Here is an 18,996-nt window from a genome sequence, read left to right as displayed (position 1 = left end):
GGCCTCTAATGGGCCCCAGATGTCAAGGCCTTGAGACTGCTGGAGATAACTCTGAACACCGGTTCAGTCGAGTTCAAACCTAACCTATCCCACATGTCCCTGTGCGGACCGGCGTCTGATACTGCGCGGCATGCACACCAAAGCGCCACGAGTGTGTGTGTGTGTGTGTGTGTGTGTGTGTGTGTGTGTGTGTGTGCGCCGTGTGTGTATGTTTGTTTTCCTCGGCCCTATCAAAGGAAACACATTGTTTTCATCTGCGCGGCTCTGAGGGGAGAAATTAGCCTTTGGCTTGAGCACCCTGAGCTCCTTTACTCAAGCATAACCATCTGCAGGTCGCTTATCAACACCCCGCATCAGCCCAGGGATAGCCCAGGTATGCGCACACACACACACACACACACACACACACACACACACACACACACACACTCATAGGGCCCTCATGGGAATGATGGGCACAGTGCCTTAAGTCTTACTGTAAATCTAACTCAAGCTAATTAGCTAACTAAAGCTAACTAGTCCAAACCAATTGGCTAATGTATTAAAGACCTGAGCAAGACTATAACCACAAACACTGGTGAGTGCTCTCAACACTCCCACATGCCAGACAATGACTATACTGTAATGCATGCAGGAGAGCTCTGCACTGTGAACACATTTACACATTAAGGCTCATAGTGTCAGAGAGACAGAGAGAGAGAGAGAGAGAGAGAGAGAGAGAGAGAGAGAGAGAGAGAGAGAGAGAGATACAAAGAGGGAGATACAGAGAGTGAGAGAGATACAGAGAGGGAAATGGTGAGAGATACAGACAGTTAGAGACAGTGTGAGAGAGAGATACAGAGAGAGAGACAGAGAGTGAGAGAGATATACAGAGATAGATACAGAGAGAGAAAGAGAGAGCGATACAGAGAGGGAGATGGAGAGATGAGGAGAGAAACAGAGAGAGACAGAGACAGAGAGAGAGAGAGAGAGAGAGAGAGAAAGTGACAGAGAGATATATCCATAGACAGAAAGAGAGAGAGCGCATCCTTACCTCCATTCTATGGGGAAGTGACAGGATCCGCGGGCCATCCACAGAGCAGGAGCCAGAAAGAGAAGAGAGGTCAGGGTCAGCTTATTCCCACTGGGCCATGACAGAGGCCAGCATGCCCATCCACTGGGCCCACTCATGCTGGTGTGTGTGTGTGACTGTGTGTGTGTGGGTGTAGGCGTATGTGTGTTTGGTAAGAGGGAGGTCAGTATGTGTGTGTGTGTGTGTGTGTGTGTGTGTGTGTGTGTGTGTGTGTGTGTGTGTGTGTGTGTGTGTGTGTGTGTGTGTGTGTGTGTGTGTGTGTGTGTGTGTGTGTGTGTGTGTGTGTGTGTGAGGGGAGCCGCCCCTGTGTCAGCAGGTGTGACTTGTAACAGTCATGATTTGCAGAACCTACATAGATCCAACCAGGACCACCATGGGTGTTTGTGGGTATTAGTGGGGGCGGTATGTGTCAGAGGAATGTGGGGCAACTACCCTAAAGTACCCCCCAGGGTGCTGTGGAAGTGGAGCTCTGGCACCAATTCATCTCCGCCGCCACTTCTTGTGATAAATAAGGACCATTAAACGCAAAACAAGAAATCCCTTGTTCTTGTAAACATAACTACAAACTGATCATCTTAGCTGATATGGCTGACACAATAGTAACAGTGTTGTCTGTATTGTCCCCATGTAGCATGGGGCTGGGCATGTCTTAGCAGAGGAGCGTGTCGGTCTGTTATGACAGAGGAGGACGGTCTCCATAGCAGCCCAACCCAGAGCAGCCCAACCCAGAGGTGAGTGACAGCAGGAGCTGGGGGTGAGGAGGTGGGGGATGTCCCGAGAGTGACCGCCATTTCTCCTACAGGGACACTACAGCGTCACTACTGCGGTCCCTCTAATGTCCACTCAGAGAACACACCAAGCACAGATGTGGTGTGATGTGATCTGCATAAACCCATCGCATGGTGCTCCTTGATTCCTTGATCCTTAAAATCCTTGATTTTTTTCTCCGTTTCAACCCTCCCTGGTGAAATTTGACCATCTTAAGATTCTGATATCATCCTCTCAACATTCTATCTTGACACTGTCCCCTATAGCAAAATCCTGGATACCGTCCTCACAAAATCTACCGTCCTCACAAAATCTTGGACGTCTCTAGGATGGAATCAGAATCATAAGTTGGTCAAATTGCACCATGTGAAGGGTTCTCCGGGATCACATCACAAATGCACTCGTGTTCAGCAGATTCCCAGACTAACTTCCCTCAGGAAGCAAAGGCTACACAAACACAGGAAGTGAACACACGTGTGCTCCACTATGCAGTACAATCTATGGTTTGTTTAAAGCAACACAATGTAGTTATTTTACCTTGACGTAACGGCTCCAAACTCAATTTGATGCTACTCTGTCTTACAATAGGAAGGGTGTCGGTCATTACTGAAATGTCTGGCATCGCATTAGGCTCGTGGTGGTCTGCACACTGAGGAAGGTGACTAGACTGTGTCTTGCAATTTTTTAATGAGGAGCAGACGTTTCAGCCATCCGGCTATTCTCAATGCTCACAATGAGGCACTGCATTGTGAAACATTGCTGTGGTGGGTACAGTAGGCGCATGACCCTCATCATCTGTTTTTGATGAACTGGGTACTTCAGCGCTAAACTGGTATCCAGTATGTCGAAAATTGGGCACAAAAGGAAAATTCCTACATAGTTCTCATTCGTCTTTTTATTTATCCTCCCTTCGTTCCCACTGATCTAGATAGAAAATGATGGGGTGGCAACAATGGGACAGTCAATCCAGTGCTAGTTATAGATCAGTGGGAACGAGCCTGGAGGACCGAGCATCGAGGCTCGAGGAGAGAGGTTGAGAATGGCCCATAGTGTTACTTTACCAGCTGTAGAGTGGAGTGCTTAGCGGAGGCCCATCTTACGATAGCAGCTTGTCAGCGCTGACCGCTAGCCGCTCCTGCTGTGTAGGACTGAGCTGGCACATCTCACCTCAAATGTCAGCGACTGTGACATCCCCCCAACGTCACAGTCCTTAATCAGATTTTCCCCGGGCCGCTAAGGGCCGCTAAGGGCTCGGGCGTGAATGTCAGCCGCGCATGTTTGAAAAGGTCAGACGTGGCCCCGGCAGTGGCGCAACTGGCTGGGGCACCTGCACCGTACGCTGGCGACCCGGGTTCGATTCCCGCCCCGTGGTCCTTTCCAGATCCCACCCCGACTCTCTCTCCCACTCACTTCCTGTCATTCTCTCTACTGTCCTGTCCAAATAAAGGCATAAAAAGCCCAAAAATAAATCTTTAAAAAAAAAAAAAGAAAAGGTCAGACGTACCCGAGACGGTGACCCTGGCCGTGGCCTTGACGGTGTTGGCGCCGCCGCTGTGGTGGTTGGTGGCCAGGCAGGTGTAGAGGGCCGGCTTCTGCACCTCCACGTGGAGCACGGACAGCACCACGTCCCCCACCAGCGTCTCCTCCACCGACGCCTCCGAGATCTGACACACACACACACACACACACACACACGCACACACACACACACACACGCGGAGCCACACACAGAGCAGAGGCTAACGTTAGATCGGACACACACCCACAACCACAACCACACACACACACACACACACACACACACACACACACACACACACACACACACACGCACACACACACGCACACACACACACGCGGAGCCACACACAGAGCAGAGGCTAACGTTAGATCGGACAAACACACACACACACACACACACACACGGAGCCACACACAGAGCAGGGGCTGACGTTAGATCGGACAAACACACACACTCACACACACACACAGACACACACACACACACACACACACACACACACACACACACACACACAGAGACACACACACAGAACACCACACAAACCAGAAGTTAACGTCATATCAGACACACACACACACACACAACCACACAGAACACCACACAAACAAGTGGCTAACGTTAGATGGGACACACACAACGCAGGCTACTCCAGGCATTTAGGCCAACTCAGTTTTATTTAGCTGCACTGACAATGGGCATTGTGTCAAAGTACTTCATGTAGCCCAATAGAAATGTACTAAACAATAACTGGCCCCATTGACATTGTCATGACAGCATCTATTTTATGATCAACAGTGAGGACTAACATTTGCAACACAAGTCAGAATAGTATAACAGTAAAGCATGGGGTAACTAGATGTTCTACAGTACTTATTGAAAAACATACCGAAGAGAAAACAATGTGCTCTGGTTTATCAGATGAAGAGTTTACTAGAATATATAACAATACCCTGTTGAGCAGAGATGAGCATTTTATTATGAGCATTTTATTTATTATTTTTGTTTTTACCACTTTGTAGTTACTTACAGTAATAAAAGGACAATATGAACTGAATATATACTTGTGAGGGAGCTCACCAGGGATCATTCCATATAAGCAATTTATATACTGTAGCTTCATAGCTTTGAGTTCAAACATTTTGTTCCTCTCTCTCACAAAAATGGCTTCTTTCACAAGACTTTATTGCACAAGCGAGGTCTCATGAGAACCAAACACATGCGTTCACACGACCGCTGCTTCTCCCATGCAGCGCTCTATATTTAACAGCGCTGATTTTAGAAGGCAGCTCATGCTCATCCGGACGGAGACAAGTGATGTGATGGGTAAAATGACGAGCCAGAATGACGGTCACACAGAGAGTAAATTTAATCAGACTCCAATAACTCAGCTCAGAACATGCTTCTGTGTCAGATACTGTAGCTAGGTTCACCCACTGGTGCAACGCTTGGACATATTACAACATGCTGTGGGAGACTAAATTAATTTGTGTACAGGATGATGTGTTAGGGAAGCTTTTTCAGTTGAGCGATAAACCAAAATAAAAACTAATTTGATTCATTTTCTAATTGATGGAAAGATGTTTTTAGTGAATACTAATTTCATGATGAGAAAATAATATGCCTTTCTGTGTTTGAGTGTTGAAAGATATAACATGGAATATTAAAAAAACAAGAGTTTGTTGAACACTTTTGACCTGTGGGAATATGCAATGACATAAACCAGAGAGAGAGGGGGGGGACAGAGAGAGAGAAGAGAAGGAAAGAGAGGGAGAGAAAAGGAGTGACATACAAGAGAAAGAGAGGAGAGGATGAAAGAGATGGAGAGAGAAAGAAAAGAAGAGAAAGAAAAAAAGGGAAAGAGAGAAAGGGAGCAGGTTACAAGAGAAAGAAAGAGAAGAGAGGGAGAGAGAAAGAAAAAAAGAGGGTGAAAGAGAGAAGGAGAGAGAAAAGCAAAATAAATAGAAAGAGAGAAAGAAAGAAAGAGAGAGAGAGAAAGAGAGCAGCTGCGTGTGACCAGGTCAGCCATCTCTCACTTGTGAGGATCTCCAGCTCTTCAGCTGTTACACACACACACACACACACACACACACACACACACACACACACACACACATATACACCCACCGCGACACACACACCACACACACATACCTCACGCTCAGCACCCCACAGGGGTCACTCCTGAAGCCCATTGTGATTTAACTTCTTTTTTTTTCATCAATCATATGGTTAAGTGATTGAAATACCAAGTGGCCAAGATCCAAATAGAGTTCTGACAAAAACAAACTGGGGACCTGACTCTTGTAGGTAGAGCTGAGCTGTCACAGTCGGCGTATAAACACGCTGTGTTTTACCGCCATATAATGTGCATATGGTGCACTGAAACCTGTAACTTGTGTAACACATAATAACCAACCATCACTGAGAGGATATGAGCCTTTATCTAGAAAGGCTTTGTCCCTGAGCCCATCAAAACACAAACGCCTTTTATGCCATTTCACCGACGCATAACAACCGTGTCGGTCCGGTCGACTGCTGACCTGACCGCGTGCACATATAGACATGTATTCGCTATTTCCATGCACATTCCGAAATCTAATTACAACCCACGGTCAAGCCTGTGCTTATAGGCTAAATAAAGTCATCAAAAGGGTCTTTTGAAACGAGGCGTTCCGCGCCATTTTTATCTCTGATCTCACATCAGAGCTGCGCGGCCATTAACATAACTAGGGTGGTGTTAATAGTGGAATTGACCTGCGAATCAAAGGGAAGCACGGAGAGCAGGGAGCGTGCTCAGTGGCAACAATGCATCTGAGAGGAGAGGAGAGGAGAGGAGAGGAGGGGAGAGGAGAGGAGAGGGGAGGAGAGGAGAGGAGAGCAGAGAGCGTGCTCAGTGGCAACACAATGCATCTGAGAGGAGAGGAGAGGAGAGCAGCGTGACTCGCTCTGGTTGATCTCCCTGTGTGGAACTAAAAGCCTTTCTGAACAGGCAAATGCTGGGGCAGCACCAACTGCCACTTTCTCTCAATAGCCACATAATGAAGGAAAATAGATAAGAAAAGAAAAGGAGAGAAATGAAAGGAGGGAAAAATGAAGAGGAGAGGGCAGGGAGAGGACATGATTGCTGAGGGGAGACCAAAAGGATGAAAAAAGAAAGACAGAAAAAGAAAGAGGGAAAATAATCATATGGAAAGAAGCATATCGGCAATCCAAAGACAACAGGTTTAAAACGCAACCCTGGAACCGCTTCATAGGCTGCAGTGAGTGGGTGAAGGCCCCATCACATCACACGCGGCATGCGCTATGAAACCCATTACTTTCAATGGGTTGAGAGCGCAATAACTGGTCTGCCGCTACACTCAGTATAGCGGCATTTTTGCCGCTTTGCCGCTCTTGCGCTACCGCGGTCAAAGTTGAAATATGTTGAACTTTGACCGCGGCGCGCTGTAAGTCAATGGTCTTTTGTGCGGAACCCAGCGGTAACCACAACAACAATCGTTAGAACGTTACCTCAACCAAGAGCATTCTAGCGGTGAGCGCAGCACATTCCGCCTGTAATGTGATGGGCCCTTGACAGAGGGCGCTGAGGATCTAGACTTACTGTGATTGGATGAGAGAGGGCGCTGAGGATCTAGACTTACTGTGATTGGGTGAGAGAGGGCCCTGAGGATCTAGACTTACTGTGATTGGATGAGAGAGGGCCCTGAGGATCTAGACTTACTGTGATTGGATGAGAGAGGGCGCTGAGGATCTAGACTTACTGTGATTGGGTGAGAGAGGGCCCTGAGGATCTAGACTTACTGTGATTGGATGAGAGAGGGCCCTGAGGATCTAGACTTACTGTGATTGGATGAGAGAGGGCGCTGAGGATCTAGACTTACTGTGATTGGATGAGAGAGGGCGCTGAGGATCTAGACTTACTGTGATTGGGTGAGAGAGGGCCCTGAGGACCTAGACTTACTGTGATTGGATGAGAGAGGGCGCTGAGGATCTAGACTTACTGTGATTGGGTGAGAGAGGGCCCTGAGGATCTAGACTTACTGTGATTGGGTGAGAGAGGGCCCTAAAGGCCCGAGTATGGTCGCGCGTCTGCGTCACGCGCACGCGGCACTGGTGAGCGCCTGACGAGAATTGCGTCATTTTTACGGCATGCGTCGCGTTTTTGAGTCGACCAAAGTTTAAGACCGCGCGTCTCTTTCACGCGTAGACTGCGCATGTGTGAAACGGAACTGCTGTAAACACGCCACTCCAGTAGGTGGAGCACGAACAGAAACAACGCAACAAACAGAGACAGAAGAACACTTACTTGTGTTTTCCCTACATGGTAACGTTTTATATGGAGACAAAACATTAGCCTTTGAGTATTTTAATACTCCGTTGTAAACAAACACCTCCTATGTAATCCAAGTTGTGTAAATGGACTGAAGTTCGCTCTAAATTTATACTTTTATCGATTATGCTAACCGTTAGCATCTCTATGGGATTTCTCATAGACATTAGCTATAAGCTAACGCATTCGTTTCTATTTGAATGCTAGCCTACGTGTGGTGTGCTGTGCGTGTTCTGGTGGATGATAAATGGAGAGATGTGACGAACCAACTCATCAAACTTTTCAGCAGACATGCAAAAGTACTCGTGGTGCTTCTCCTCATCTAACAGCTGCATCTTTTGTATTTAAGTGTGGAACACTCCTTCCCTGGCTCTTACTTCGTTCAGTGGTCGCACATCCCAGAGTATCACAGTTAATTCGTAGTGCGCTGGCGCTAACCTTGATCGGCTGGCGTGCATTCAGGACAACAGACATTGGAGTATGCCTCGTATACGCGTCTAAAATGACGCACGTCAAACGTCCAGTGCCGCGTGCGCGTGACGCAGACGCAGGACCATGCAAGAGCCTTAAGGATCTAGACTTACTGTGATTGGGTGAGAGAGGGCGCTGAGGATCTAGACTTACTGTGATTGGGTGAGAGAGGGCCCTGACTGAGGATCTAGACTCACTGTGATTGGGTGAGAGAGGGCGCTGAGGATCTAGACTTGCTGTGATTGGGTGAGAGAGGGCGCTGAGGATATGGGGCCCTGAGGATCTGGTCTTACAGTGAGTGAGTGAGAGAGGGCCCCTGAGGACCTGGACTTACAGTGTTGCCGTTCTCCAGCCAGGTCAGGGAGGGAGTCGGGTTGCCGGTGGCGTTGCACTCCAGAGAGACCTTCGTCCCGAAGGGAACTCGCTTCTCCTTGGGCACCCGCAGGATCCTGGCTGGGGCTGCACAACGCAACACAACACAACACAACACAACACAACACAACAATATAACACATTACAACACCTTACAACACAAGTTACACAACACAGCACAACAACACAAGGGGACATTTTATCCATCGCAAACAGCTTTCAGTAGCACATCTCACTGCACAGCAGCTTAATGCTAATTAATGCTACATTTCTTAATATTGTGTGTGTGTGTGTGTCTGTGGGTGTGTGTGTGTGTCTGTGGGTGTGTGTGTGTGTGTCTGTGTGTGTGTCTGTGTGTGTGTGTGCGCGTGTGTGTGTGTGTGTGTGTGTGTGTGTGTGTGTGTGTGTGTGTGTGTGTGTGTGTGTGTGTGTGTGTGTGAAAACTTACCCTGCACTTCTATAGTGACGGGTTTGGAGAAGGCGATGCCAAAGCTGTTTCTGGCCACGCAGCGGTATTGGCCGGCGTCCTCCTTTCTGATGTTATGGATCTTCAAGGCCCCGTAATCCAGAATGGACACACGATCGCTCAGCTGCAAGGAGTCAAGGTGTCAGAACATAAAACACGCACGCTATGCATAAAATGCACACAGTGAAAACAGACACTTGCCAACAACAACCCCCCCCCACACACACACACACACCCCAACAACAACCCCCCCACACACACATTCTCTATCCAACACACACACACACCCCAACACCCCCCCCCCCCCCACAAACACACGCACACACACACTCCTTCGCACACATTCTCCATCCCACACACACACACATAAGCATTGTTGTAGTGATACTGTCTATGGCAAATTGATGTCACACCATCAACACAGACTGACCTTGACCAGGTCTTCATCCTTAATCCAGGTGATGTCTGGTTTGGGGTATCCCAGGGTAACGCAGGGCAGCACGGCTTTGCTGTCGACCAGCATGGTGATGTTCATTGGATGTCTCTTAATCTGGGGCTCTCAAGCAGTGAAGATGTTTACTCAAAAACGGAGTTTTATATTAACATTTATGTGCATTTATTCATTTAGAAGATGCTTTAATCAGCAAGGAATTAACATTCAAGATGCAGAGGAGACTGTTTACTGCTGTATCTGTCAATATAATTACTGGAGAGTAGGAGTGCTTATACTGTATTATAAGAGCTAGTCGAAGTGTAGTAGGAGGAGAAAGTGGTAGAAGAAGGGAGGATGGAAGAGAGGGATATGGAGAAGGAGGTAGAGGAGAGAAGAGAGGGATGTGGAGAAGAAGGGGGTAGAGGATGAAAGAGAGGGATGTGGAGAAGTGCATGTTAAGTGCATGAGAAGTGCATGTTAAGTGCATGTTAAGTGCATGGGAAGTGCTTTAAATCATGTAAGAGCTTCAAGATGCAGTACAATGTAACATGGTGTTATACATCAGACTAGTTGCTTGATGGGACATGATGGGCCTAAATCAGCTTCTTTTTAATTCATCGATCATGTGAACAGTGAAGAATGTTATCTACTGACTGGATTGCAGAGGCCAGCAGGCTTCTAGAATAGTAGATTTAGCTTTAGCATCACCTACAACTGCAACTATAGTGGTAGTTTCTGGGTCAACGCTCCACCGTTTTTATATCTAAAATAAAAGGGGGTAATTAATACAATATCAATTATCTTTACCCACAATGTCATTCACACCCAAAGGCTTGAACTGACATCCATTGAATGAATCTGGAGTGAGAACAATAAGAGGAAACTTAAGTGCTCCTTTAGCCAAGCACCACTTCCAAACACCATGTCGCTTATCTAGGTCAAAGCCCTTGACTGCAATCTCTCCCCGCTTGGGTTTGACAGCTCTGCTTTGCGGTGCCGCTGCTCACAACAGCCATGGATACTGTGTGGACTTGAAACACTTTCTCATTGTCAGCACTAACTAACACATTTACGTATTTCCAGCTAAAGAAAAACAATGGTGTGAACTCAAAATGCTGACTCATTTTCTGCTGAAGATAGAGCCGTGAAGAATGTTAACGGTCGCCGCTTACTCATTTTCAGTTGAAGAGCACCACAGCTCTTGGCTGGTTGTCCAATCCAGTTGTTAGCGATGCAACAGTATTCTCCATTGTCAGAGTCTTTCACATTGGGAATGATCAACATTTGGCCATTTTCTTTGGTGATGTATCGGGAATCATAGTAGCTGTGATCAAAAGAAAAACAAAATGGTGTAGGCCTACAGATTTCTCAGAAATATCTCCATCATTGTCAGTAGTAATAAACACATGGCTACATACATGCTGTTACATGTCATTTTTCCATCTGTGAGCTGTTAAGCCTCCGCTATTATCTGGACACATCTTAAAGCTTTGTTATGTTCCTTCCCTGTAATGTTTCCTGTGGCAATTAATCAAGGGCAACAACTACCAACCGGCCGAAGCGTTGGCATGTTTTGCTTTTGACTTGGCCAAAAATAAACTGGTGAAATAGAGATGAGTCCAGTTCTATGAAGATTTGTGAGTGCTACGTCATGACCTTTGGGTATTTAGTTTGGACACCACTGACCACCCTCAGTGTGGGTGTGCAGAGGACAGATTATACAATTATACCGTAATTTCCCTACTATTAGCCGCAGCTTATACATCGATTTTGCTACATTTCTTCATCTTATTCAGGTTAATACAGGGCGGCAGTTAATATGGTGTTAATATGGTTTTGTTTCTTTTAACTTGCATAAAGCAGTGTCCTGCGGCTTATACACAATGCGGCTTATATGCGGGTAATTACTGTAATCCACCTGAAAGGTCTCTGAGTGCTGCAGTGTGCATGCATACAGTGGATATCAGAAGGCTAGATACTGTGTTGTCTGTCGACTTCTATTAGGTGGCATAGCCTACGTAAACACGGCCGCCATGTTGCTGTTACTTTACTGTCTATGGGCAACACTTACAGGCAACCAGAGACACCTCGTCGAAAACAGCCCATTCTCACCTTCTTAAGGTGTCACAAAATAAGAATATGCCAGTGACTCAATTTCGACAAAAATGTCAGATAAAACCTTATTATTCTAGGGGGATGACCTGTCTGATTTCCAATGAGAGACACCTGTTTCTCTGTTGGCCTCCAGTGATTGTTGCCCCCACCAAGATGGCGGCACTATTTATCTACTGTACGTTCTGGAGCCTAATGTAGTAGGCCTATCTAGCTTTCTAATATCTATACTGTATGTGCAAGCACTGAGGGTTCTTACTAGCCTGGCTAGCGCCTACCACTTCTCAAATGAGACGTGGTCTGGCAACCAGACGTTCATTTTCTCGTATTTGAAAAAATGCCCAGATCCGTTCATTGGGCGCCAAGGATGTCTATCAAATGCGTCTCTGCATAGCTCATCATCGTCTTGCTTTCTCCCCTGTTCTGTGATTGGCCACCAACATCAGGCGAAAATGGGGGCGTTAGTTTCCAGACTGCCTTAGCAGCGTGAAAGAAATCACAGCGCAAGGCAGTATGGGAACACCCAGGCTAGGCTCTTACCGGATTGGCTCATTATTGCGCGTCCAGGAGACATCGGCCGGTGGGTCGGAGTCCACCTCACAGATAAACGTGGCGTTCTGATCCAGCAGTGCGTCCACTGTCTCCAGAAGTGTGGTGATCCTGGGAGCTGAAGGAGTAGAAACAGGAGGAGGAGGAGGAAGGGTTAAGGAGGCCAGGCGCAGGGAGCAGCGAGGAGGATACCACCACTACCACTACCACCTGCTACAAGGCTAGTAGTGTGTGTTTAATGTAATGATACCCAGCTGGAATGTAGCTGTGCAGTGTGTAGGCCTACATTAGGTAAACCTCCCTCACAAAACCAGAGACGCCCTAGTGATAGAGCTCGCATGGGGATTTAGCTCAATTGCTAGCACACTTGCTAGCTCAATTGCTAGCACACTTGACTCCCAGTCCGAGGTGATGGGAATTGCGGGTTTGAGTGCAGGGTTGAGCCTTGTGGTAAACACAACACAGGTTACTTTAAAACAAGGCTAAACACAGCAACCGAACAAAGGTTGAAAAATACCAAAAGTCCATGTCGTAGACTAGTTGTAAACAATCACTGAAGCTGACCAGATGAAGTCTCCTGAAGTGCCTCTGTGACTCAGAGCAGAGGATGCTGGGTAAGATTAAGTGTTTTGGTTCTTTGGACTCTAAAACACTGAAGTGAGTTTATTATGACTGTTGTGAAATTATGCACTCACAACCAAATAGCTGAAATTCTGGACACAAAGCTGAGCTCTCGATGTGTGTGACCTGAGCTAAAAAGGGTCAGAGAGAGACCGCAAGAATGTTTCTGATGGCACGGCGTACCTCACTGCGAAGCTGCCAAAGGCTTCTCAGTGTTATGGGAGTCAGAAGAAACTGATGAAATTGTGTGTTTTACTTCGACCATTATGAAACCAGCGGTCATAAATCTATCCTGTTCAGAGGTCTGTTTAGCATTTAAATGTCAACATTAGACACAAATACCCAGTGAGAGAATCCAGTTAGCCTGTCACACACAGGTCGGGTCGGCAGTCTGAGTTGAGGTGCGGTTTATTACTTTTAATTGAAGAGTGATAACCAGACATCCATCACTCACTTAAATGTCAAGAGCACTGTTGTCTAACAATAGACTAGGCCTTGTCGAAGGATAAGCGCGCGTCTTAGCACGGTTTAAGAACTCGCATTGCTCATTAGTTTAATCTCAGAAAGCTTAGAATAACTCTCATCAACTTAAGAATCTGATCTCTCCCTATCGGTCCACTCTAAACTGTGTTGCTCTCTGTTTGTTTTCAATGGAGATTAAACATGCCAGCCAATGAACACCACCGTGACACACACACACGCACACCCACAGACACACACACACACACACACACACACACACACACACACACACACACACACACACACAGACACACACACCCACAGACACACACACACGCACACACACGCACACACACGCACACACGCACACACGCACACACACACACACACACACACACACACACACACACACACACACACACACACACACACACACACACACACACACAATACTCAGACTACACACAAGTGTGTTGTCCTCCATTTGCTTTGAGTGGAGATTAAACGTGCCAGCCAACATTACTCTAAGGAATTGGCCACCAGCGCGTGATGTTCAGGCTATTTTCAATACAGACAAAAGCTGGATAATGGGAGCCTACACCAATCCATAAATGAAGGGACTGCAGCAATGTGTGTGTGTCTGTGTGTGTGTGTGTGTGTGTGTGTGTGTGTGTGTGTGTGTGTATGGCACGTGTCTGCGTGGGTGTGTACATGTGTGTGTATGTGTGTGTGTGTGTTTAGGTGTGTTTGTAGGTGTATGTGTGTGTGTTTAACAACTAGCCTTCCCCATGTTGTGTCTTGTCCTCATTGCAGCCTGTGACTGACCTTGTCTGTGCAACTGGCTCTGACAGGCTCTGAAACTGACCAGGCATCAAGAGCAACTCATTGCGTTCATTCTGACCGCATGACATTGCCCTGCATTCCAATTGAACACATACGTACGCACAACAGGATGTGCACGTGTCCGACATCGATCTGAGATGAGATGAGAGCGCACAAAGTGGCCAGACAGCCAGACAGTTAGCGGCCTCTCAGAGATGTGCACACAGAGAGATGTCTGTCCATGGAGGTAGTTAGACAAGCACTCTCGGAGACATGACTCCACAGTTCTCCAGCGGTTCTGCAGGGTTCTCCAGGGTTCTCCAGGGTTCTCCAGCGGCCTAGAGGGCTAAACTGTTCCACAGGAGGACACAAGTGCATTTGATAATTACCTTCTTGGCCCCCGTGCCAGACAACCTTGCTGTTTCCACCGTGCCAATTGGCGGATATGTCACCTGTTCCTCTCGCCGTGTCTGAACTTCACAAGTTTACGGCGCCAAGTACTGACTCGGCGCTGACCGCTAGGACGAGACGCTCATCAAGTGTCCGTCAAGTCAACACACACCACATCAGGAGTGTGTGACGACGTTAAAATGACTTGTTGTTCTGGTTGCGACATTGAGAAAACAACAAAGTCTGTTGGCTCACAGTGGAAATAAAGGGAAAATAAATGACTTGACAACATATTTTGTGGCCTTTTTTATGCGACGGCGCTTCCTGTGTTGTTGTACTTATTTTGCTGTGGTGTCTAGTGTGGTTGTGTTTGCCGTGTTTTTGCTGTGTGTCGTGTGTTGGTCCTTGGCTTGGCCTGACCACATGTTTGTAACGGCTCTCTCGTAATGCTGATTTGGTGTGTGAAGTGAACGGCTGCTGACTGACTCTCTGCCTCTCGACAAAGTCAGCATTTGGCACACATTCCCCACAGCATTTCCTCACCAACACTTGTTCCAAGCCCTCAAACTGGAAACAGCTTTTCCTGCTGGGAGGTACTAAACTCTTTTTCCCCCCTTTCTAGTCAGTCTTGGGGATTCCAGGACTGAAACTACACATTCAGGTTCTCTCCCTATTACACGCAGATGACCTCATCCTCTTAAATCATCAAACACACTGATCTGGATTATAGGAACTGAAACACGAATTAGCAACGGCCTTCCACAAACACTATAGGCTACCGCCACTCATGGCATGCCCACTTGCGAAACACAGGAACTACTTTTCCTTTCGCTGTTTTTCCTTCTAGCACTCACTCTTGGTCCCTTTTGTTCTGGCTGTGTTAAACTTCCCTCTAAATGGTCATTATGTACATTATGCTCACAGTGGTTGACTTTAGTGGACATTTTAAACGACCATGTTAAGTCACAACATCATCTACTTCACCCCCCACACACACACACACACACACACTCTCAGCACACAGTAAGTAGGAAACTGTGGATTTACAGCATTGCAATTTGGACTAAAGAGCACAACGCAGCTCAGCTCAGCTCCTTCTTGACACAATGTTTTATAATCAGCAGATCTGCAGTAAAAACAAAAACGGCTAAATCCGTACATTAGCTGCCCTCTTCGAGCCCTGCAGACGCTATCTGTCCAAACACGTGTCCAAACTGCTCACGGCTCCGCTAATGTAAACCAAGGGTCAAGCACACGACACTTCCTCTTAAACGGAGGGCCTCTGTTCTCCAACAGCCATATGCACACATGGTTAATGTTAAGCCATTGAGAAAAGGCAGAAATGATTGGTTACAGCGAGACGAGCGTTTACTGTTTGAGCGGGGCACTGGAACCGACCTCTCTGAAGCGAAGCGACGGACGCGATCTGTGCCAGAAAGAGGATCTGGGGCAGTGGAATGTGTTCCAGTAGCTTCATGGTTCTTCACAGGACAGGACAGGACAGGACAGGGACGGCTCAAGCTCGGCTCGGCTCGGCTCTGCGTCTACGTCTGGGTCTTGCGTCTCAGTCCAGCTTTACAATCCCATCTGCGCGCTCCATTTTCCAAAAAAAAAAAAAAATCCCGGTAGTGTCTGTCAGTCTGTCGTTTCCCCCCCAGTCTGTCTTGTCTGGTCGGTCTGTGTTTCTGTCTTTTTTTATGAGACGTTCCCACAGACTGAGAAGTACGTGTGGCGCAGGGCTGCCCAGGCAATCTGACGACGCTGATGTGTGTTCAGGGGCTTCTCAACCCCCCTCACCGGGTCCCTGTGTGTGTGTGTGTGTGTGTGTGTGTGTGTGTGTGTGTGTGTGTGTGTAGGGTTGATGGACAGTGGCAGCTGGGCCGTATCCAAGCACAGATACGAGTCAGCCGCAGCGCCCAGAGACCTCTCCGTGCCCCGGGAGATGAAGAGAGGCTCAAAAAAGAAAAAAAGTGAACAATGACTCTCTTGCTGGGGGGGGGGGGGGGGGTGAAGAACAGTGGCAGACCGGTCATTCACACTGATGAGAAACACTGTAGGAATCTGATGAATCTTTATGGAAGACGTACTGTGCAATCTAAAACTTTGATTAAATAAAAAAGAAAAACAGAGGAAAAAATGAAGACAGAAAGCTTAGAGTAACTTGAAAATAGAGTCTGAGAGAGAGAGCATGGGGTCTGCTAGAAAAAACAGGGGAATTTGAAAAATACATTTTGTGACATAATTTATTTGCAGTAGGCCTGAAAATTGTTTGCATGCTTTTACTTTATTCGCCATTTCCAGTCTAGACACGGCAAGTCAAGTCCAGGATTGTTGAGGATGTTCTGAATTGTAACTATTGCATCACTCCATGAATATTTTTAGTCATTTTTTATTTGTTTCAGGGTTGGGATTTTCTCAGCTGAAACAAAGAGCCTGCTTTGGAAGAGTTATTGTTTCCTTATGTATCTTTCAGCGTGACCGCACACACACACACACACACACACACACACACACACACACACACACGCACACACACACACACACACACACACACACACACACACACACACACACACACACACACACACACACGCACACACACACACACACACATTCACATGTACACACACACACATGCACATGTGTACACACACACACACACACACACACACATGCACATGCGTACATACACACACACACACACAAACACACACACATGCACACACACACACACACACACACACACACACACACACACACACATGCACATGCGTACACACACACACACACACACACACACACACACACACACACACACACACACACACATTGGGGCTATGATCTGGCATATGTCTGGCCCAGCTCCGGTCCGTGTGCAGCCGCTGGCTCCCGCGATGTGAGACTCTGACACACACACACACACACACAGCCCTCCGCGGCTCTCTCTGAATTCAGACGGCCTTTGTGTGCAGGCCCACCTGTTGCCCTCAGCCTCGCACGCCACGCACGCCTCGCCGCGATTTATTTTAAGAAGGGAATGACATTTCATTTCCCCCAGCGTTTGTTTGTGTCCCGTCATCCCCTCCGGCCTCCGCCGCGGACAGCTTGCACCCGGCACCCCCTGCACCCGGAGACAGGCCACGGTAACGGGATAACACAGTACCGGCTCCGCTTGGGTTACACTCAGGCAGGAACGAACAAACACTCCAATTGTTTTGTGCCTAAGTGATGGGCTCGATGAAAAAGGCCACTTACAGTCACTTACAGACATGAAATGTTTACCAGCCTTGTAAACATATCAACACTCAGTCAACACCACTGCCTCCAAGGGCACTTCATACACTCTGAACAATGTGACTAGTGCATGCAGACTATGCCCATCAGCAGTGGACTGCCATGCTCCTCACACACACACAGAGAGAGAGAGAGAGAGAGAGAGAGAGAGAGAGAGAGAGAGAGAGAGAGAGAGAGAGAGAGAGAGAGAGAGAGAGAGAGAGAGAGAGAGATCAGTTGAAAATGTTAATAAACAATATGGTCAAATTACACCTCATTTCGGGGGAATTTGAGCAATGAAGACAAGCTCCCAAACTGTTGGGAAAGAGACAACAAAGAACAGAAGAATGTAAAATGATCTGCACAGCACCTGTTACAGTAACTTGCCGTAAATTGAGGAAGTGAGTAGCCCTTCACAATGTGACAGTTTATTTTCTATTAATGATTATTATGCATGAGAGCACATTAGTTACTTTCGTTGTTTCTGTTATTTATCATCTAATATGTTATTATAAATTCAAATACATTTCAAAACAGATATTGTATGTTTGTTTCATTTTGTTATTTGTTTTATTTGGCAACACTGTTTCACTAAGCATTGCCAATGAAGCTCTGTTGAATGAATTGAATTGAACTGAGAGAGAGAGCGAGAGAGAGAGAAAGAGAGAGAGAGAGAGATGCTAGTTTGGCAGGTCATGTCAAAGTCAGTTAGAGTCACGTTTCAACCAGTCAGGTCCTCCAGGAGACATTAATGAATTAATGAGTCATTCATGGAATCAATGATAAGTTCCATAGTGTGGACAGCTGGGAGCAGGGGGTTCCGCTACGGAACTTGCAGGTCTCGACCAAGGAGGCCTTGCCATTTACAGCCATGATACCTAATATCTTGGCACAGTAGCAGTTAACTAATGTAGCCTCAATACATTATACACAAGGATGTCATTACCCTACTCTGAATGATAAAAATATACGTACAGTATGTTTACATTAAGTATCCAGTGTTGAAGAACATTTGTTCCATCTATTCTCAGTATTTTGTTTTAATGTTAAATTTGTCTTTTAACAAATCGATTGATTGATCAACTGATGTAAAACATGAATGAGGTCATCAACCACACATGTATGAATGAACTTTTTTAACTGTAAGAACATGTTGCTGAGACCATTACAGTAACAGGTTGTTTATTCTGGCATCCTGACAACTTCCTCCTCATGAGGAAACTTCCCCTACCTTCCTCTACCCTCCACTCTCAACCTAAGTCCACCTCATTATCAGTGCTGCTATGCTGCCATCTACTGCTCACAAAAGGAACTACATCCACATTAAACA

At 46.8% G+C, this 18,996-nt stretch overlaps 1 protein-coding gene across 1 annotated transcript in view; it reads right to left on the bottom strand.

Annotated features, from left to right (window-relative positions):
• The window catches only part of musk (muscle, skeletal, receptor tyrosine kinase), a 32,277-nt gene extending 16,154 nt beyond the window's left edge, over positions 1-16,123 (bottom strand). The window contains exons 1-8 of the mRNA XM_062554247.1: positions 15,792-16,123; positions 12,090-12,216; positions 10,610-10,761; positions 9,435-9,562; positions 8,987-9,128; positions 8,501-8,625; positions 3,345-3,504; positions 1,034-1,040 (exon numbers count right to left, since the gene is read on the bottom strand). Coding sequence (XP_062410231.1) covers positions 1,034-1,040; positions 3,345-3,504; positions 8,501-8,625; positions 8,987-9,128; positions 9,435-9,562; positions 10,610-10,761; positions 12,090-12,216; positions 15,792-15,870 — 920 coding nt within the window. The 5' untranslated portion in view covers positions 15,871-16,123. The remainder of the gene's footprint in view (positions 1-1,033; positions 1,041-3,344; positions 3,505-8,500; positions 8,626-8,986; positions 9,129-9,434; positions 9,563-10,609; positions 10,762-12,089; positions 12,217-15,791) is intronic.
• Between the last annotated feature and the right edge of the window lie 2,873 nt (positions 16,124-18,996).

The sequence above is a fragment of the Sardina pilchardus genome, chromosome 14, assembly GCF_963854185.1.
Source record: "Sardina pilchardus chromosome 14, fSarPil1.1, whole genome shotgun sequence".
Taxonomy (NCBI): Eukaryota; Metazoa; Chordata; class Actinopteri; order Clupeiformes; family Clupeidae; genus Sardina; species Sardina pilchardus.
The sequence above is the reverse complement of the archived record's forward strand: the minus strand, read 5'-3'. Positions and strand labels throughout refer to the sequence as shown.